This window comes from Procambarus clarkii, chromosome 65 (genome assembly GCF_040958095.1).
Source record: "Procambarus clarkii isolate CNS0578487 chromosome 65, FALCON_Pclarkii_2.0, whole genome shotgun sequence".
In the NCBI taxonomy this organism is placed as follows: Eukaryota; Metazoa; Arthropoda; class Malacostraca; order Decapoda; family Cambaridae; genus Procambarus; species Procambarus clarkii.
In genome coordinates, this window is record NC_091214.1 from 30466806 (window position 1) to 30489428 (window position 22623).

At 50.7% G+C, this 22623-nt stretch overlaps 2 protein-coding genes across 2 annotated transcripts; both read left to right on the plus strand.

The window, feature by feature from the left end:
• Positions 1-1138: 1138 nt before the first annotated feature.
• Positions 1139-3267, plus strand: LOC138355065 (uncharacterized). Its single transcript, XM_069309779.1, has 2 exons — positions 1139-3049; positions 3238-3267. The coding sequence occupies exons 1-2, from the start codon at positions 1139-1141 to the stop codon at positions 3265-3267; spliced, it is 1941 nt and encodes a 646-aa protein (XP_069165880.1).
• A 16-nt stretch (positions 3268-3283) lies between these two features.
• On the plus strand, positions 3284-3904 carry LOC138355066 (uncharacterized). Its single transcript, XM_069309780.1, has one exon. The coding sequence runs from the start codon at positions 3284-3286 to the stop codon at positions 3902-3904; it is 621 nt and encodes a 206-aa protein (XP_069165881.1).
• Positions 3905-22623: the final 18719 nt, after the last annotated feature.

Genomic DNA, 22623 nt, shown 5'->3' on the forward strand with positions numbered 1-22623 from the left:
AGCCAAGTTTTCCTGAATTAATATAATTTCTCTAATTTTTTTCTCATGAAATGATAAAGCTACCCATTTCATTATGTATGAGGTCAATTTTTTTTTATTGGAATTAAAATTAATGTAGATATATGACCGAACCTAACCAACCCTACCTAACCTAACCTAACCTATCTCTATAGGTTAGGTTAGGTTAGGTAGCCGAAAAAGTTAAGTTAGGTTAGGTTAGGTAGGTTAGGTAGTCGAAAAACAATTAATTCATGAAAACTTGGCTTATTAGGCAAATCAGGCCTTGCATAGTAGGCTGAGAAGTGCGTTCTGGCTACTAGGTACGACATATATATATATATATATATATATATATATATATATATATATATATATATATATATATATATATATATATATATATATATATATATATATATATATATATATATACCCTCCGAGGCTATGGGTCCCCCTTCTTCCAGCTAGAGGTGGTACTCCCTTCTATATATATATATATATATATATATATATATATATATATATATATATATATATATATATATATATATATATATATATATATATATATATATATATATATATATATATATATATATATATATATAATGTCGTACCTAGTAGCCAGAACACACTTCTCAGCCTACTATTCAAGGCCCGATTTGCCTAATAAGCCAAGTTTTCATGAATTAATTGTTTTTCTACTACCTATCCTACCTAACCTAACCTAAACTAACTTTTTCGGCCACCTAACCCAACCTAACCTATAGAGATAGGTTAGGTTAGGTTAGGTAGGGTTGGTTAGGTTCGGTCATTTATCTACGTTAATTTTAACTCCAATAAAAAAAAATTGACCTCATACATAATGAAATGGGTAGCTTTATCATTTCATAAGAAAATAATTATGAAAAATATATTAATTCAGGAAAACTTGGCTTATTAGGCAAATCGGGCCTTGCATAGTAGGCTGAGAAGTGCGTTCTGGCTATTAGGTACGACATATATATATATATATATATATATATATATATATATATATATATATATATATATATATATATATATATATATATATATATATATATATATATGACTTTTTACCAACTGGTAAGCGGAGACTTTTTGATTCACACAAGCCATGGTGAACGACAGCACCGTTGTGAACGGCAGCACCATGGTGAACGGCAGCAACATGGTGAACGGCAGCACCATGGTGAACAGCAGTACCATGGTGAATGGCACCGCAAGGGTGAACGGCAGCACCATAGTGAAGGGCAGCACCATGGTGAACGGCAGCACCATGGTGAACGGCAGCACTATGGTGAACGGAAGCACCATTGTGACCGGCAGCACTATGGTGAACGGCAGCCCCATGGTGAACGGCAGCACCATGGTGAACGGCAGCACTATGGTGAACGGAAGCACCATGGTGAACGGCAGCACTATGGTGAACGGCAGCACTATGGTGAACGGCAGCACCATGGTGAACGGCAGCACTATGATGAACGGAAGCACCATGGTGAACGGCAGCACTATGGTGAACGGCAGCACCATGGTGAACGGCAGCACCATGGTGAACGGCAGCACTATAGTGAACGGAAGCACCATGGTGAACGGCAGCACTACGGTGAACGGAAGCACCATGGTGAACGGCAGCACTATGGTGAACGGCAGCACCATGGTGAACGGAAGCACCATGGTGAACGGCAGCACTATGGTGAACGGCAGCACTATGGTGAACGGCAGCACCATGGTGAACGGCAGCACTATGGTGAACGGCAGCACCACAAGGGTGAACGGCAGCACCATGGTGAACGGCAGCACTATGGTGAACGGCAGCACTATGGTGAACGGCAGCACCATGGTGAACGGCAGCACTATGATGAACGGAAGCACCATGGTGAACGGCAGCACTATGGTGAACGGAAGCACCATGGTGAACGGCAGCACTATGGTGAACGGCAGCAGTATGGTGAACGGAAGCACCATGGTGAACGGCAGCACTATGGTGAACGGCAGCACTATGGTGAACGGCAGCACCACAAGGGTGAACGGCAGCACCATGGTGAACGGCAGCACCATGGTGAACGGCAGCACCACTAGGGTGAACGGCAGCACCATGGTGAACGGCAGCACCATGGTGAACGGCAGCACCAGTAGGGTGAACGGCAGCACTATGGTGAACGGCAGCATCATGGTGAACGGCAGCACCATGGTGAACGGCAGCACCAATAGGGTGAAAGGCAGCACCATGGTGAACGGCAGGACCACTAGGGTGAACGGCAGCACTATGGTGAACGGCAGCGCTATGGTGAACGGCAGCACTATGGTGAACGGCAGCACTATGGCGAACGGCAGCACCACTAGGGTGAGCGGCAGCACCACTAGGGTGAACGGCAGCACCACTAGGGTGAACGGCAGCACTATGGTGAACGGCAGCATCATGGTGAACGGCAGCACCATGGTGAACGGCAGCACCACTAGGGTGAACGGCAGCACCATGGTGAACGGCAGCACCACTAGGGTGAACGGCAGCACTATGGTGAACGGCAGCACCATGGTGAACGGCAGCACTATGGTGAACGGCAGCACCACTAGGGTGAACGGCAGCACCATGGTGAACGGCAGCACCACTAGGGTGAACGGCAGCAACATGGTGAACGGCAGCACCATGGTGAACAGCACCACCAGGGTGAACGGCAGCACCACTAGGGTGAACGGCAGCACCATGGTGAACGGCAGCACTACTAGGGTGAACGGCAGCACCATGGTGAACGGCAGCACCATGGTGAACAGCAGCACCATGGTGAACGGCAGCACCACCAGGGTGAACGGCAGCACCACCAGGGTGAACGGCAGCACCACCAGGGTGAACGGCAGCACCACCAGGGTGAACGGCAGCACCATGGTGAACGGCAGCACCACTAGGGTGAACGGCAGCACCACCAGGGTGAACGGCAACACCATGGTGAACGGCAGCACCATGGTGAACGGCAGCACCACCAGGGTGAACGGCAGCACCACCAGGGTGAACGGCAGCACCACTAGGGTGAACGGCAGCACCACCAGGGTGAACGACAGCACCATGGTGAACGGCAGCACCATGGTGAACGGCAGCACCACCAGGGTGAACGGCAGCACCACCAGGGTGAACGGCAGCACCACTAGGGTGAACGGCAGCACCACCAGGGTGAACGACAGCACCATGGTGAACGGCAGCACCATGGTGAACGGCAGCACCACCAGGGTGAACGGCAGCACCACTAGGGTGAACGGCAGAACCATGGTGAACGGCAGCACCATGGTGAACGGCTGCACCATGGTGAACGGCAGCACCATGGTGAACGGCTGCACCATGGTGAACGGCAGCTCCATAGTGAACGGCAGCACCATGGTGAACGGCAGCTCCATAGTGAACGGCAGCACCATGGTGAACGGCAGCACCATAGTGAACGGCAGCACCACTAGGGTGAACGGCAGCACCATGGTGAACGGCAGCACCACTAGGGTGAACGGCAGCACTATGGTGAACTGCTGCACCACTAGGGTGAACGGCAGCACTATGGTGAACGGCAGCACCACTAGGGTGAACGGCAGCACCACTAGGGTGAACGGCAGCAACATGGTGAACGGCAGCACCATGGTGAACGGCAGCACCATGGTGAACGGCAGCAACATGGTGAACTGCAGCACCATGGCGAACGGCAGCACCATGGTGAACGGCAGCACCAGGGTGAACGGCAGCACCATAGTGAACGGCAGCACCATGGTGAACGGCAGCTCCATAGTGAACGGCAGCACCAGGGTGAACGGCAGCACCAGGGTGAACGGCAGCACCATAGTGAACGGCAGCACCATGGTGAACGGCAGCACCATGGTGAACGGCAGCAACAGAAGGTGGTGAAGGTGAGGGAAGGTGGTGAAGGTGAGGGAAGGTGGTGAAGGTGAGGGAAGGGGGTGAAGGAGATGGAAGGTGGTGAAGGTGAGGGAAGGTGGTGAAGGTGAGGGAAGGTGGTGAAGGTGAGGGAAGGTGGTGAAGGTGAGGGAAGGTGGTGAAGGTGAGGGAAGGTGGTGAAGGTGAGGGAAGGTGGTGAAGGTGAGGGAAGGTGGTGAAGGAGAGGGAAGGTGGTAAAGGTGAGGGAAGGTGGTGAAGGTGAGGGAAGGTGGTGAAGGTGAGGGAAGGTGGTGAAGGTGAGGGAAGGTGGTGAAGGTGAGGGAAGGTGGTGAAGGTGAGGGAAGGTGGTGAAGGTGAGGGAAGGTGGTGAAGGAGAGGGAAGGTGGTGAAGGTGAGGGAAGGTGGTGAAGGTGAGGGAAGGTGGTGAAGGAGAGGGAAGGGGGTGAAGGAGAGGGAAGGTGGTGAAGGTGAGGGAAGGTGGTGAAGGTGAGGGAAGGGGGTGAAGGTGAGGGAAGGTGGTGAAGGTGAGGGAAGGTGGTGAAGGTGAGGGAAGGTGGTGAAGGTGAGGGAAGGTGGTGAAGGTGAGGGAAGGTGGTGAAGGTGAGGGAAGGTGGTGAAGGTGAGGGAAGGTGGTGAAGGTTGCTACAATGATGAAAACATTTTACAGTCAGGAAGACGTTGGGGATGGTAGAGTATAGAGTAGATGGTAACAGTGATGAAGACTGTGTATAGAGTAGATGGTTACAGTGATGAAGACTGTGTATAGTGTAGATGGTTACAGTGATGACTGTTCTTCACAGTGAGGATGGTGACAGTCAGTGTAATCGTGTGCAGTAAACATGGTTAATGGTTGAGTACAGTTAATATAGCGATGCGAGTAATGTACAGTGTAAATGTTACAGTGCTCATAATACTGTGTAAAGAACGTGTGACCTTCCTCACGGTAACAGTCACCGTGTACACCTCTCTATATTATGACTTCTAGTTCGTGAGGATCGTGAATTACAAATTACAAGAAACTGGAAGCAACTTACTGTATGATTGCGGCGAGCGAGGACTGGTCGTTGTGTACACTGGTGAGCCAGACGCAGCAGAGAGCCAGCACCAGCAGGGTGTTGAGGGCCAGGCACAGTCGGGGGAAACTGAACCTCATCCTCCTCCTCCTCCTCCCTACCTGCAACACACACATCTCTGTCAGCCGCCTCCCTATCACTGCTACAGTAGCTCACTGTGACTACTGTAGCCACCTCCGTCTCACTGCTACAGTAGCTCACTATGACTACTGTAGTCGCCTCCCTCTCACTGCTACAGTAGCTCTCTATAACTACTGTAGCCATCTCCCTAACACTGCTACAGTAGCTCACTATGGCTACTGTAGCCGCCTCCCTCTCACTGCTACAGTAGCTCTCTATAACTACTGTAGCCATCTCCCTAACACTGCTACAGTAGTTCACTATGACTACTGTAGCCGCCTCCCTATCACTGCTACAGTGAGCTCACTATGACTATTTTAGTGAGATCTCTACGACTTTTGCACTGAGCTCTCAATGACAACCTCAGTGAGCTCTCAATGACTACCACAGTGAGCTCTCAATGACTACCTCAGTGAGCTCTCAATGACTACCACAGTGAGCTCTCAATGACTACCTCAGTGAGCTCTCAATGACTACCTCAGTGAGCTCTCAATGACTACCTCAGTGAGCTCTCAATGACTACCACAGTGAGCTCTCAATGACAACCTCCGTTAGCTCTCAATGACTACCACAGTGAGCTCTCAATGACTACCTCAGTGAGCTCTCAATGACTACCTCATGGAGCTCTCAATGACTACCACAGTGAGCTCTCAATGACTACCACAGTGAGCTCTCAATGACTACCACAGTGAGCTCTCAATGACTACCACAGTGAGCTCTCAATGACTACCTCAGTGAGCTCTCAATGACTACCACAGTGAGCTCTCAATGACTAAAACAGTGAGCTCTCAATGACTACCACAGTGAGCTCTCAATGACTACCACAGTGAGCTCTCAATGACTGCCTCAGTGAGCTCTCAATGACTACCTCATGGAGCTCTCAATGACTACCACAGTGAGCTCTCAATGACTACCACAGTGAGCTCTCAATGACTACCACAGTGAGCTCTCAATGACTACCACAGTGAGCTCTCAATGACTACCACAGTGAGCTCTCAATGACTACCACAGTGAGCTCTCAATGACTACCACAGTGAGCTCTCAATGACTACCACAGTGAGCTCTCAATGACTACCTCATGGAGCTCTCAATGACTACCACAGTGAGCTCTCAATGACTACCACAGTGAGCTCTCAATGACTACCACAGTGAGCTCTCAATGACTACCACAGTGAGCTCTCAATGACTACCACAGTGAGCTCTCAATGACTACCACAGTGAGCTCTCAATGACTACCACAGTGAGCTCTCAATGACTACCACAGTGAGCTCTCAATGACTACCTCATGGAGCTCTCAATGACTACCACAGTGAGCTCTCAATGACTACCACAGTGAGCTCTCAATGACTACCTCATGGAGCTCTCAATGACTACCACAGTGAGCTCTCAATGACTACCACAGTGAGCTCTCAATGACTACCTCAGTGAGCTCTCAATGACTACCTCAGTGAGCTCTCAATGACTACCTCAGTGAGCTCTCAATGACTACGACAGTGAGCTCTCAATGACAACCTCCGTTAGCTCTCAATGACTACCACAGTGAGCTCTCAATGACTACCTCAGTGAGCTCTCAATGACTACCTCATGGAGCTCTCAATGACTACCACAGTGAGCTCTCAATGACTACCACAGTGAGCTCTCAATGACTACCACAGTGAGCTCTCAATGACTACCACAGTGAGCTCTCAATGATTACCACAGTGAGCTCTCAATGACTACCTCAGTGAGCTCTCAATGACTACCTCATGGAGCTCTCAATGACTACCACAGTGAGCTCTCAATGACTACCACAGTGAGCTCTCAATGACTACCACAGTGAGCTCTCAATGACTACCACAGTGAGCTCTCAATGACTACCACAGTGAGCTCTCAATGACTACCACAGTGAGCTCTCAATGACTACCTCATGGAGCTCTCAATGACTACCACAGTGAGCTCTCAATGACTACCACAGTGAGCTCTCAATGACTACCACAGTGAGCTCTCAATGACTACCACAGTGAGCTCTCAATGACTACCACAGTGAGCTCTCAATGACTACCACAGTGAGCTCCCAATGACTACCACAGTGAGCTCTCAATGACTACCTTATGGAGCTCTCAATGACTACCACAGTGAGCTCTCAATGACTACCACAGTGAGCTCTCAATGACTACCTCATGGAGCTCTCAATGACTACCACAGTGAGCTCTCAATGACTACCACAGTGAGCTCTCAATGACTACCTCATGGAGCTCTCAATGACTACCTCAGTGAGCTCTCAATGACTACCACAGTGAGCTCTCAATGACTACCTCATGGAGCTCTCAATGACTACCTCAGTGAGCTCTCAATGACTACCTCAGTGAGCTCTCAATGACTCCCACAGTGAGCTCTCAATGACTACCTCATGGAGCTCTCAATGACTACCTCAGTGAGCTCTCAATGACTACCACAGTGAGCTCTCAATGACTACCACAGTGAGCTCTCAATGACTACCTCAGTGAGCTCTCAATGACTACCACAGTGAGCTCTCGATGACTACCACAGTGAGCTCTCAATGACTAGTGCAGTGAGCTCTCTGTGACTACTGCAGTGAGCTCTCAATGCTCTCAATATTGCTGCGACAGTATTCACTGTTGCCATCACTGTAACTATCTTTAATATTCACTGTCACTATCACGGTAACAATCTGCGCTTTTCACTGTCGTCATCACTGTAACAATCAACACCATTCACTGCTGCCATCACTGTAACAATCTTCATTATTCACTGTCACCATCACTGTTACAATCTTCATTATTCTCTGTCGCCTTCACTGTAACAATCTTCACTGTTCACTGTCGCAATAACTGAAACAATCTTCACTGATCACTGTAGCAATCACTGTAACAATCTTCACTGTTCATTCTCGCCATCACTGTAACAATCTTCAGTATTCACTGTCGCCATCACCGGAACAATCATTGCTATTCACTGTCTCAATAACTGTAACAATCTTCACTATTCACAGTCACCATCACTGTAACAATCTTCACTACTCGGATGCTCCATCTTGGCAAATTAATATATTCTTAGAAACTTAAAATTTAATAATGTAAAAATTCCACCCGACCTGAGGGCGGAGGTCCCCTGGGAGGGAGGGACGGGAACTATCAAGCCAGTACGACTATATAACACTTGGAAGGGGTCAGGATAAGGATTTGGGATGGGACGGGGGAAAGGAATGGTGCCCAACAACTTGGACGGTCGGGGATTGAACGCCAACCTGCATGAAGCGAGACCGTCGCTCTACCGTCCAGCCCAAGTGGTTGGGATAAAGAGGTACCCTGGAGGTAATCACTTCAAAACCACTACTATTTAGGGCTGTCATCTATCCCCGGGCATTATTAGATTAGGTTAAGGAGAGTTTAAGCTTAGATTAAGTTTAGGTCAAGGTTTGGTCAAGGTTAGGTCAAGTTTAGGTTAGGGAAAGGTAAAGGTCAGGTTAAGTTTTGGTCAAGGTTAAGTTAAGTTTAGGTTAAGGTTAAGCAAGGCTAAAGTTCCATAACATTTCGTTATGTTAAGGGTTTGTTAGATTAAGGTTACATAGGTTAAGGTTACGTTAGGTTAAGGTTACATTACGTTAAGGTTAAGTTAAATTAAGGATATGGTTACATTAGGTTATGCTTATATTTGGTTAAGGTTATGTTAGGTTTAGGTTTTGTTAGGATAGGTTTGGTTACACTTACGTTAAGTTTGCATTACATTTGGTTAAGGTAATTATGTTAAGTTAAGGTTATGTTAGGTTAAGGTTATGTTAGGTTAAGGTTATGTTAGGTTAAGGTTATGTTAGGTTAAGGTTATGTTAGGTTAAGGTTATGTTAGGTTAAGGTTATGTTAGGTTAAGGTTATGTTAGGTTAAGGTTATGTTAGGTTAAGGTTAGGTTAGGTTAAGGTTATGTTAGGTTAATATTGCAATTAGGTGTCATTACATATGATTACGTTAAGATGGTGTATTCTCAAACATGTGAAATGTGAAATTCAAAAACTGAGTTGCCCTTTGAACTTTAATTACAGAACACCAAATTCTTCAGACCGTTTCAGAGAAAACAAGTTAAGTATAGACTTTTATATTTCAAACCAACAATTTATAACAATATAATTTTAACTTGAGAATATTCTCGCTTTATGAAAAAGGTTTACTTCCCAGTCTACATGTAGACTAATATTGGAACCTTAATATGCTTTTAGACCATCACAAATATTTAGATAACTACCTATTTGGTGTGAGAATGGATAATTTGATGTCTTGTGGTAAATCACTTTACCTTGAGGACTGACTCCAAAAATATTATGCTGGATAAATCATAGGATGGGATCTAAAATTTAGTGAGGTTGAAAGTTGACATCAAGGAGGAGGGAAAACCGTGAGGGCCGGCAACAATCCTCCTATGACCATCCCCCAACAACCACCAGTCACCCTGCAGAGGTTGGTGGGGTTTGAGACCCCAAGTGTCTGGTCTCAAACCTTGGATAGAAAAACTGGTATATGTATATAATGAAGGATATCTGCTTGTGGGAGTACCCACACTGCTTGTGGGAGTATCCAGCACTGCTTGTGGGAGTATCCAGCACTGCTTGAGGGAGTATCCAGCACTGCTTGAGGGAGTATCCAGTACTGCTTGAGGGAGTATCCAGCACTGCTTGAGGGAGTATCCACACTGCTTGTGGGAGTATCCAGCACTGCTTGAGGGAGTATCCAGCACTGCTTGAGGGAGTATCCAGTACTGCTTGAGGGAGTATCCAGCACTGCTTGTGGGAGTATCCAGCACTGCTTGTGGGAGTATCCAGCACAGCTTGAGGGAGTATCCAGCACTGCTTGAGGGAGTATCCAGCACTGCTTGAGGGACTATCCAGCACTGCTTGTGGGAGTATCCAGCACTGCTTGAGGGAGTATCCAGCACTGCTTGAGGGAGTATCCAGCACTGCTTGAGGGAGTATCCAGTACTGCTTGAGGGATTATCCAGCACTGCTTGTGGGAGTATCCAGCACTGCTTGTGGGAGTATCCAGCACTGCTTGAGGGAGTATCCAGTACTGCTTGAGGGAATATCCAGTACTGCTTGTGGGAGTATCCAGCACTGCTTGTGGGAGTATCCACACTGCTTGAGGGAGTATCCAGTACTGCTTGTGGGAGTATCCAGCACTGCTTGTGGGAGTATCCACACTGCTTGTGGGAGTATCCAGTACTGCTTGTGGGAGTATCCAGCACTGCTTGTGGGAGTATCCACACTGCTTGAGGGAGTATCCAGTACTGCTTGTGGGAGTATCCACACTGCTTGTGGGAGTATCCACACTGCTTGAGGGAGTATCCAGTACTGCTTGTGGGAGTATCCACACTGCTTGTGGGAGTATCCAGCACTGCTTGTGGGAGTATCCACACTGCTTGAGGGAGTATCCAGTACTGCTTGTGGGAGTATCCACACTGCTTGTGGGAGTATCCACACTGCTTGAGGGAGTATCCAGTACTGCTTGTGGGAGTATCCACACTGCTTGAGGCAGTATCCTCACTGCTTGTGGGAGTATCCAGCACTGCTTGTGGGAGTATCCACACTGCTTGAGGGAGTATCCAGCACTGCTTGAGGGAGTATTTACACTGCTTGAGGGAGTATCAAGCACTGCTTGTGGGAGTATCCAGCACTACTTGTGGGAGTATCCAGCACTGCTTGAGGGAGTATCAAGCACTGCTTGAGGGAGTATCCAGCACTGCTTGTGGGAGTATCCAGCACTGCTTGAGGGAGTATCCAGCAATGCTTGTGGGAGTATCCACACTGCTTGAGGCAGTATCCACACTGCTTCAGGGAGTATCCACACTGCTTGAGGGAGTATCCAGCACTGCTTGTGGGAGTATCCAGTACTGCTTGAGCGAGTATCCAGCACTGCTTGAGGGAGTATCCAGCACTGCTTGTGGGAGTATCCACACTGCTTGAGGCAGTATCCACACTGCTTGAGGGAGTATCCACACTGCTTGAGGGAGTATCCAACACTGCTTGAGGTAGTATCCAGCACTGCTTGAGGGAGTATCCAGCACTGCTTGAGTGAGTATCCAGTACTGCTTGAGGGAGTATCCTGCACTGCTTGAGGGAGTATCCAGCACTGCTTGTGGGAGTATCCACACTGCTTGAGGCAGTATCCACACTGCTTGAGGGAGTATCCACACTGCTTGAGGGAGAATCCAGCACTGCTTGAGGTAGTATCCAGCACTGCTTGAGGGAGTATCCAGCACTGCATGAGGGAGTATCCAGCACTGCTTGAGGGAGTATCCAGCACTGCTTGAGGGAGTATCCAGCACTGCCTGTGGGAGTATCCACACTGCTTAAGGGAGTATCCAGCACTGCTTGAGGGAGTATCCAGTACTGCTTGAGGCAGTATCCAGCACTGCTTGAGGGAGTATCCAGCACTGCTTGAGGGAGTATCCACACTGCTTGTGGGAGTATCCAGCACTGCTTGAGGGAGTATCCAGCACTGCTTGTGGGAGTATCCAGCACTGCTTGAGGGAGTATCCAGCACTGCTTGTGGGAGTATCCACACTGCTTGAGGGAGTATCCAGCACTGCTTGAGGGAGTATCCAGCACTGCTTGAGGGAGTATCCAGCACTGCTTGAGGGAGTATCCAGCACTGCTTGAGGGAGTATCCAGCACTGCTTGAGGGAGTATCCAGCACTGCTTGAGGGAGTATCCAGTACTGCTTGAGGGAGTATCCAGCAATGCTTGAGGGAGTATCCAGCACTGCTTGTGGGATTATCCAGCACTGCTTGAGGGAGTATCCAGCACTGCCTGTGGGAGTATCCACACTGCTTGAGGGAGTATCCAGCACTGCTTGTGGGAGTATTCAGCACTGCTTGTGGGAGTATACAGCACTGCTTGAGGGAGTATCCAGCACTGCTTGAGGGAGTATCCAGCACTGCTTGTGGGAGTATCCAGCACTGCTTGAGGGAGTATCCAGTACTGCTAGTGGGAGTATCCACACTGCTTGAGGCAGTATCCACACTGCTTGTGGGAGTATCCAGCACTGCTTGTGGGAGTATCCACACTGCTTGAGGGAGTATCCAGCACTGCTTGAGGGAGTATCCACACTGCTTGAGGGAGTATCAAGCACTGCTTGTGGGAGTATCCAGCACTGCTTGAGGGAGTATCAAGCACTGCTTGAGGGAGTATCCAGCACTGCTTGTGGGAGTATCCACACTGCTTGAGGGAGTATCCAGCACTGCTTGTGGGAGTATCCACACTGCTTGAGGCAGTATCCACACTGCTTGAGGGAGTATCCACACTGCTTGAGGGAGTATCCAGCACTGCTTGTGGGAGTATCCAGTACTGCTTGAGGGAGTATCCAGCACTGCTTGAGGGAGTATCCAGCACTGCTTGTGGGAGTATCCACACTGCTTGAGGCAGTATCCACACTGCTTGAGGGAGTATCCACACTGCTTGAGGGAGTATCCAACACTGCTTGAGGTAGTATCCAGCACTGCTTGAGGGAGTATCCAGCACTGCTTGAGGGAGTATCCAGTACTGCTTGAGGGAGTATCCTGCACTGCTTGAGGGAGTATCCAGCACTGCTTGTGGGAGTATCCAGCACTGCTTGTGGGAGTATCCAGCACTGCTTGAGGGAGTATCCAGCACTGCTTGAGGGAGTATCCAGCACTGCTTGAGGGAGTATCCAGCACTGCTTGAGGGAGTATCCAGCACTGCTTGAGGGAGTATCCAGCACTGCTTGAGGTAGTATCCAGCACTGCTTGAGGGAGTATCCAGCACTGCTTGAGGGAGTATCCAGCACTGCTTGAGGGAGTATCCAGCACTGCTTGAGGGAGTATCCAGCACTGCCTGTGGGAGTATCCACACTGCTTGAGGGAGTATCCAGCACTGCTTGAGGGAGTATCCACACTGCTTGTGGGAGTATCCAGCACTGCTTGAGGGAGTATCCAGCACTGCTTGTGGGAGTATCCAGCACTGCTTGAGGGAGTATCCAGCACTGCTTGTGGGAGTATCCACACTGCTTGAGGGAGTATCCAGCACTGCTTGAGGGAGTATCCAGCACTGCTTGAGGGAGTATCCAGCACTGCTTGAGGGTGTATCCAGCACTGCTTGAGGGAGTATCCAGTACTGATTGAGGGAGTATCCAGCACTGCTTGAGGGAGTATCCAGCACTGCTTGTGGGAGTATCCACACTGCTTGAGGGAGTATCCAGCACTGCTTGTGGGAGTATCCACACTGCTTGAGGGAGTATCCAGCATCTCTTGTGGGAGTATCCAGCACTGCTTGAGGGAGTATCCAGCACTGCTTGAGGGAGTATCCAGCTCTGCTTGAGGGAGTATCCAGCACTGCTTGTGGGAATATCCAGCACGGCTTGTGGGAGTATCCAGCACTGCTTGTGGGAGTATCCAGCACTGCTTGAGGGAGTATCCAGCACTGCTTGTGGGAGTATCCAGCACTGCTTGAGGGAGTATCCAGCACTGCTTGAGGGAGTATCCAGCACTGCTTGAGGGAGTATCCAGCACTGCTTGAGGGAGTATCCAGCACTGCTTGAGGGAGTATCCAGCACTGCTTGAGGGAGTATCCAGTACTGCTTGAGGGAGTATCCAGCACTGCTTGAGGGAGTATCCAGCACTGTTTGTGGGAGTATCCAGCACTGCTTGTGGGAGTATCCAGGACTGCTTGTGGGAGTATCCAGCACTGCTTGTGGGAGTATCCAGCACTGCTTGTGGGAGTATCCAGCACTGCTTGAGGGAGTATCCAGCACTGCTTGTGGGAGTATCTACACTGCTTGTGGGAGTATCCAGCACTGCTTGTGGGAGTATCCAGCACTGCTTGAGGGAGTATCCAGCACTGCTTGAGGGAGTATCCAGCACTGCTTGAGGGAGTATCCAGCACTGCTTGAGGGAGTATCCAGCACTGCTTGAGGGAGTATCCAGCACTGCTTGAGGGAGTATCCAGCACTGCTTGAGGGAGTTTCTAGCACTGCTTGAGGGAGTATCCAGTACTGCTTGAGGGAGTATCCAGCACTGCTTGAGGGAGTATCCACACTGCTTGTGGGAGTATCCAGCACTGCTTGAGGGAGTATCCAGCACTGCTTGTGGGAGTATCCAGCACTGCTTGAGGGAGTATCCAGCACTGCTTGTGGGAGTATCCAGCACTGCTTGAGGGAGTATCCAGCACTGCTTGTGGGAGTATCCAGCACTGCTTGAGGGAGTATACAGCACTGCTTGAGGGAGTATCCAGCACTGCTTGAGGGAGTATCCAGCACTGCTTGAGGGAGTATCCAGCACTGCTTGAAGGAGTATCCAGCACTGCTTGAGGGAGTATCCAGCACTGCTTGAGGGAGTATGCAGTACTGCTTGAGGGAGTATCCAGCACTGCTTGAGGGAGTATCCAGCACTGCTTGTGGGAGTATCCACACTGCTTGAGGGAGTATCCAGCACTGCTTGTGGGAGTATCCAGCACTGCTTGTGAGAGTATCCAGCACTGCTTGAGGGAGTATTCAGCACTGCTTGAGGGAGTATCCAGCACTGCTTGAGGCAGTATCCAGCACTGCTTGAGGGAGTATCCAGCACTGCTTGAGGGAGTATCCACACTGCTTGTGGGAGTATCCAGCACTGCTTGAGGGAGTATCCAGCACTGCTTGTGGGAGTATCCAGCACTGCTTGAGGGAGTATCCAGCACTGCTTGTGGGAGTATTCACACTGCTTGAGGGAGTATCCAGCACTGCTTGTGGGAGTATTCAGTACTGCTTGAGGCAGTATCCACACTGATTGAGGGAGTATCCACACTGCTTGAGGGAGTATCCAGCACTGCTTGAGGGAGTATCCACACTGCTTGAGGGAGTATCCAGCACTGCTTGAGGGAGTATCCAGCACTGCTTGAGGGAGTATCCAGCACTGCTTGTGGGAGTATCCAGCACTGCTTGTGGGAGTATCCACACTGCTTGAGGGAGTATCCAGCACTGCTTGTGGGAGTATCCACACTGCTTGAGGGAGTATCCAGCACTGCTTGAGGAAGTATCCACACTGCTTGAGGGAGTATCCAACACTGCTTGTGGGAGTATCCAGCACTGCTTGAGGGAGTATACAGCACTGCTTGAGGGAGTATCCAGCACTGCTTGTGGGAGTATCCAGCACTGCTTGAGGGAGTATCCAGCAATGCTTGTGGGAGTATCCACACTGCTTGAGGCAGTATCCACACTGCTTCAGGGAGTATCCACACTGCTTGAGGGAGTATCCAGCACTGCTTGTGGGAGTATCCAGTACTGCTTGAGGGAGTATCCAGCACTGCTTAAGGGAGTATCCAGCACTGCTTGTGGGAGTATCCTCACTGCTTGAGGCAGTATCCACACTGCTTGAGGGAGTATCCACACTGCTTGAGGGAGTATCCAACACTGCTTGAGGTAGTATCCAGCACTGCTTGAGGGAGTATCCAGCACTGCTTAAGGGAGTATCCAGTACTGCTTGAGGGAGTATCCTGCACTGCTTGAGGGAGTATCCAGCACTGCTTGTGGGAGTATCCACACTGCATGAGGCAGTATCCACACTGCTTGAGGGAGTATCCACACTGCTTGAGGGAGTATCCAGCACTGCTTGAGGTAGTATCCAGCACTGCTTGAGGGAGTATCCAGCACTGCTTGAGGGAGTATCCAGCACTGCTTGAGGGAGTATCCAGCACTGCTTGAGGGAGTATCCAGCACTGCCTGTGGGAGTATCCACACTGCTTAAGGGAGTATCCAGCACTGCTTGAGGGAGTATCCAGTACTGCTTGAGGCAGTATCCAGCACTGCTTGAGGGAGTATCCAGCACTGCTTGAGGGAGTATCCAGCACTGCTTGTGGGAGTATCCAGCACTGCTTGAGGGAGTATCCAGCACTGCTTGTGGGAGTATCCAGCACTGCTTGAGGGAGTATCCAGCACTGCTTGAGGGAGTATCCACACTGCTTGAGGGAGTATCCAGCACTGCTTGAGGGAGTATCCAGCACTGCTTGAGGGAGTATCCAGCACTGCTTGAGGGAGTATCCAGCACTGCTTGAGGGAGTATCCAGCACTGCTTGAGGGAGTATCCAGCACTGCTTGAGGGAGTATCCAGTACTGCTTGAGGGAGTATCCAGCACTGCTTGAGGGAGTATCCAGCACTGCTTGAGGGAGTATCCAGCACTGCTTGTGGGAGTATCCAGCACTGCTTGAGGGAGTATCCAGCACTGCCTGTGGGAGTATCCACACTGCTTGAGGGAGCATCCAGCACTGCTTGTGGGAGTATTCAGCACTGCTTGTGGGAGTATCCAGCACTGCTTGAGGGAGTATCCAGCACTGCTTGAGGGAGTATCCAGCACTGCTTGTGGGAGTATCCAGCACTGCTTGAGGGAGTATCCAGTACTGCTTGTGGGAGTATCCACACTGCTTGAGGCAGTATCCACACTGCTTGTGGGAGTATCCTGCACTGCTTGTGGGAGTATCCACACTGCTTGAGGGAGTATCCAGCACTGCTTGAGGGAGTATCCACACTGCTTGAGGGAGTATCAAGCACTGCTTGTGGGAGTATCCAGCACTACTTGTGGGAGTATCCAGCACTGCTTGAGGGAGTATCAAGAACTGCTTGAGGGAGTATCCAGCACTCCTTGTGGGAGTATCCACACTGCTTGAGGGAGTATCCAGCACTGCTTGTGGGAGTATCCACACTGCTTGAGGCAGTATCCACACTGCTTGAGGGAGTATCCACACTGCTTGAGGGAGTATCCAGCACTGCTTGTGGGAGTATCCAGTACTGCTTGAGGGAGTATCCAGCACTGCTTGAGGGAGTATCCAGCACTGCTTGTGGGAGTATCCAGCACTGCTTGAGGCAGTATCCACACTGCTTGAGGGAGTATCCAGCACTGCTTGAGGGAGTATCCAGCACTGCTTGAGGGAGTATCCAGCACTGCTTGAGGGTGTATCCAGCACTGCTTGAGGGAGTATCCAGTACTGATTGAGGGAGTATCCAGCACTGCTTGAGGGAGTATCCAGCACTGCTTGTGGGAGTATCCACACTGCTTGAGGGAGTATCCAGCACTGCTTGAGGGAGTATCCACACTGCTTGAGGGAGTATCCAGCATCTCTTGTGGGAGTATCCAGCACTGCTTGAGGGAGTATCCAGCACTGCTTGAGGGAGTATCCAGCTCTGCTTGAGGGAGTATCCAGCACTGCTTGTGGGAATATCCAGCACGGCTTGTGGGAGTATCCAGCACTGCTTGTGGGAGTATCCAGCACTGCTTGAGGGAGTATCCAGCACTGCTTGTGGGAGTATCCAGCACTGCTTGAGGGAGTATCCAGCACTGCTTGAGGGAGTATCCAGCACTGCTTGAGGGAGTATCCAGCACTGCTTGAGGGAGTATCCAGCACTGCTTGAGGGAGTATCCAGCACTGCTTGAGGGAGTATCCAGTACTGCTTGAGGGAGTATCCAGCACTGCTTGAGGGAGTATCCAGCACTGTTTGTGGGAGTATCCAGCACTGCTTGTGGGAGTATCCAGGACTGCTTGTGGGAGTATCCAGCACTGCTTGTGGGAGTATCCAGCACTGCTTGTGGGAGTATCCAGCACTGCTTGAGGGAGTATCCAGCACTGCTTGTGGGAGTATCTACACTGCTTGTGGGAGTATCCAGCACTGCTTGTGGGAGTATCCAGCACTGCTTGAGGGAGTATCCAGCACTGCTTGAGGGAGTATCCAGCACTGCTTGAGGGAGTATCCAGCACTGCTTGAGGGAGTATCCAGCACTGCTTGAGGGAGTATCCAGCACTGCTTGAGGGAGTATCCAGCACTGCTTGAGGGAGTTTCTAGCACTGCTTGAGGGAGTATCCAGTACTGCTTGAGGGAGTATCCAGCACTGCTTGAGGGAGTATCCACACTGCTTGTGGGAGTATCCAGCACTGCTTGAGGGAGTATCCAGCACTGCTTGTGGGAGTATCCAGCACTGCTTGAGGGAGTATCCAGCACTGCTTGTGGGAGTATCCAGCACTGCTTGAGGGAGTATACAGCACTGCTTGAGGGAGTATCCAGCACTGCTTGAGGGAGTATCCAGCACTGCTTGAGGGAGTATCCAGCACTGCTTGAAGGAGTATCCAGCACTGCTTGAGGGAGTATCCAGCACTGCTTGAGGGAGTATCCAGTACTGCTTGAGGGAGTATCCAGCACTGCTTGAGGGAGTATCCAGCACTGCTTGTGGGAGTATCCAGCACTGCTTGAGGGAGCATCCAGCACTGCCTGTGGGAGTATCCACACTGCTTGAGGGAGTATCCAGCACTGCTTGAGGGAGTATCCAGCACTGCTTGAGGGAGTATCCAGTACTGCTTGAGGGAGTATCCAGCACTGCTTGAGGGAGTATCCAGCACTGCTTGTGGGAGTATCCAGCACTGCTTGAGGGAGTATCCAGCACTGCCTGTGGGAGTATCCACACTGCTTGAGGGAGTATCCAGCACTGCTTGAGGGAGTATCCAGCACTGCTTGAGGGAGTATCCAGTACTGCTTGAGGGAGTATCCAGCACTGCTTGAGGGAGTATCCAGCACTGCTTGTGGGAGTATCCTGCACTGCTTGTGGGAGTATCCAGCACTGCTTGAGGGAGTATTCAGCACTGCTTGAGGGAGTATCCAGTACTGCTTGAGGCAGTATCCAGCACTGCTTGAGGGAGTATCCAGCACTGCTTGAGGGAGTATCCAGCACTGCTTGTGGGAGTATCCAGCACTGCTTGAGGGAGTATCCAGCACTGCTTGTGGGAGTATTCACACTGCTTGAGGGAGTATCCAGCACTGCTTGTGGGAGTATTCAGTACTGCTTGAGGCAGTATCCACACTGATTGAGGGAGTATCCACACTGCTTGAGGGAGTATCCAGCACTGCTTGAGGGAGTATCCAGCACTGCTTGAGGGAGTATCCAGCACTGCTTGTGGGAGTATCCAGCACTGCTTGTGGGAGTATCCACACTGCTTGAGGGAGTATCCAGCACTGCTTGTGGGAGTATCCACACTGCTTGAGGGAGTATCCAGCACTGCTTGAGGAAGTATCCACACTGCTTGAGGGAGTATCCAGCACTGCTTGTGGGAGTATCCAGCACTGCTTGAGGGAGTATACAGCACTGCTTGAGGGAGTATCCAGCACTGCTTGTGGGAGTATCCAGCACTGCTTGAGGGAGTATCCAGCAATGCTTGTGGGAGTATCCACACTGCTTGAGGCAGTATCCACACTGCTTCAGCGAGTATCCACACTGCTTGAGGGAGTATCCAGCACTGCTTGTGGGAGTATCCAGTACTGCTTGAGGGAGTATCCAGCACTGCTTAAGGGAGTATCCAGCACTGCTTGAGGGAGTATCCAGCACTGCTTGAGGGAGTATCCAGTACTGCTTGAGGGAGTATCCAGCACTGCTTGAGGGAGTATCCAGCACTGTTTGTGGGAGTATCCAGCACTGCTTGTGGGAGTATCCAGGACTGCTTGTGGGAGTATCCAGCACTGCTTGTGGGAGTATCCAGCACTGCTTGTGGGAGTATCCAGCACTGCTTGAGGGAGTATCCAGCACTACTTGTGGGAGTATCTACACTGCTTGTGGGAGTATCCAGCACTGCTTGTGGGAGTATCCAGCACTGCTTGAGGGAGTATCCAGCACTGCTTGAGGGAGTATCCAGCACTGCTTGAGGGAGTATCCAGCACTGCTTGAGGGAGTATCCAGCACTGCTTGAGGGAGTATCCAGCACTGCTTGAGGGAGTATCCAGCACTGCTTGAGGGAGTTTCTAGCACTGCTTGAGGGAGTATCCAGTACTGCTTGAGGGAGTATCCAGCACTGCTTGAGGGAGTATACACACTGCTTGTGGGAGTATCCAGCACTGCTTGAGGGAGTATCCAGCACTGCTTGTGGGAGTATCCAGCACTGCTTGAGGGAGTATCCAGCACTGCTTGTGGGAGTATCCAGCACTGCTTGAGGGAGTATACAGCACTGCTTGAGGGAGTATCCAGCACTGCTTGAGGGAGTATCCAGCACTGCTTGAGGGAGTATCCAGCACTGCTTGAAGGAGTATCCAGCACTGCTTGAGGGAGTATCCAGCACTGCTTGAGGGAGTATCCAGCACTGCTTGTGGGAGTATCCAGCACTGCTTGAGGGAGTATCCAGCACTGCCTGTGGGAGTATCCACACTGCTTGAGGGAGTATCCAGCACTGCTTGAGGGAGTATCCAGCACTGCTTGAGGGAGTATCCAGTACTGCTTGAGGGAGTATCCAGCACTGCTTGAGGGAGTATCCAGCACTGCTTGTGGGAGTATCCAGCACTGCTTGAGGGAGTATCCAGCACTGCCTGTGGGAGTATCCACACTGCTTGAGGGAGTATCCAGCACTGCTTGAGGGAGTATCCAGCACTGCTTGAGGGAGTATCCAGTACTGCTTGAGGGAGTATCCAGCACTGCTTGAGGGAGTATCCAGCACTGCTTGTGGGAGTATCCAGCACTGCTTGTGGGAGTATCCAGCACTGCTTGAGGGAGTATTCAGCACTGCTTGAGGGAGTATCCAGTACTGCTTGAGGCAGTATCCAGCACTGCTTGAGGGAGTATCCAGCACTGCTTGAGGGAGTATCCAGCACTGCTTGTGGGAGTATCCAGCACTGCTTGAGGGAGTATCCAGCACTGCTTGTGGGAGTATTCACACTGCTTGAGGGAGTATCCAGCACTGCTTGTGGGAGTATTCAGTACTGCTTGAGGCAGTATCCACACTGATTGAGGGAGTATCCACACTGCTTGAGGGAGTATCCAGCACTGCTTGAGGGAGTATCCAGCACTGCTTGAGGGAGTATCCAGCACTGCTTGTGGGAGTATCCAGCACTGCTTGTGGGAGTATCCACACTGCTTGAGGGAGTATCCAGCACTGCTTGTGGGAGTATCCACACTGCTTGAGGGAGTATCCAGCACTGCTTGAGGAAGTATCCACACTGCTTGAGGGAGTATCCAGCACTGCTTGTGGGAGTATCCAGCACTGCTTGAGGGAGTATACAGCACTGCTTGAGGGAGTATCCAGCACTGCTTGTGGGAGTATCCAGCACTGCTTGAGAGAGTATCCAGCAATGCTTGTGGGAGTATCCACACTGCTTGAGGCAGTATCCACACTGCTTCAGGGAGTATCCACACTGCTTGAGGGAGTATCCAGCACTGCTTGTGGGAGTATCCAGTACTGCTTGAGGGAGTATCCAGCACTGCTTAAGGGAGTATCCAGCACTGCTTGTGGGAGTATCCACACTGCTTGAGGCAGTATCCACACTGCTTGAGGGAGTATCCACACTGCTTGAGGGAGTATCCAACACTGCTTGAGGTAGTATCCAGCACTGCTTGAGGGAGTATCCAGCACTGCTTGAGGGAGTATCCAGTACTGCTTGAGGGAGTATCCTGCACTGCTTGAGGGAGTATCCAGCACTGCTTGTGGGAGTATCCACACTGCTTGAGGCAGTATCCACACTGCTTGAGGGAGTATCCACACTGCTTGAGGGAGTATCCAGCACTGCTTGAGGTAGTATCCAGCACTGCTTGAGGGAGTATCCAGCACTGCTTGAGGGAGTATCCAGCACTGCTTGAGGGAGTATCCAGCACTGCTTGAGGGAGTATCCAGCACTGCCTGTGGGAGTATCCACACTGCTTAAGGGAGTATCCAGCACTGCTTGAGGGAGTATCCAGTACTGCTTGAGGCAGTATCCAGCACTGCTTGAGGGAGTATCCAGCACTGCTTGAGGGAGTATCCACACTGCTTGTGGGAGTATCCAGCACTGCTTGAGGGAGTATCCAGCACTGCTTGTGGGAGTATCCAGCACTGCTTGAGGGAGTATCCAGCACTGCTTGAGGGAGTATCCACACTGCTTGAGGGAGTATCCAGCACTGCTTGAGGGAGTATCCAGCACTGCTTGAGGGAGTATCCAGCACTGCTTGAGGGAGTATCCAGCACTGCTTGAGGGAGTATCCAGCACTGCTTGAGGGAGTATCCAGCACTGCTTGAGGGAGTATCCAGTACTGCTTGAGGGAGTATCCAGCACTGCTTGAGGGAGTATCCAGCACTGCTTGTGGGAGTATCCAGCACTGCTTGAGGGAGTATCCAGCACTGCCTGTGGGAGTATCCACACTGCTTGAGGGAGCATCCAGCACTGCTTGTGGGAGTATTCAGCACTGCTTGTGGGAGTATCCAGCACTGCTTGAGGGAGTATCCAGCACTGCTTGAGGGAGTATCCAGCACTGCTTGTGGGAGTATCCAGCACTGCTTGAGGGAGTATCCAGTACTGCTTGTGGGAGTATCCACACTGCTTGAGGCAGTATCCACACTGCTTGTGGGAGTATCCTGCACTGCTTGTGGGAGTATCCATACTGCTTGAGGGAGTATCCAGCACTGCTTGAGGGAGTATCCACACTGCTTGAGGGAGTATCAAGCACTGCTTGTGGGAGTATCCAGCACTACTTGTGGGAGTATCCAGCACTGCTTGAGGGAGTATCAAACACTGCTTGAGGGAGTATCCAGCACTCCTTGTGGGAGTATCCACACTGCTTGAGGGA

Bases quoted from the DNA above. Each gene is read 5' to 3' on its own strand.
- LOC138355065 (XM_069309779.1), top strand. From the start codon at position 1,139: ATGGTGAACGACAGCACCGTTGTGAACGGCAGCACCATGGTGAACGGC. The intron at 3,050-3,237 runs GTGAACGGCAGC...GGTGAACGGCAG, and splicing joins TGAACGGCAGCACCACTAGG to CACCACCAGGGTGAACGGCA.
- LOC138355066 (XM_069309780.1), top strand. From the start codon at position 3,284: ATGGTGAACGGCAGCACCATGGTGAACGGCTGCACCATGGTGAACGGC.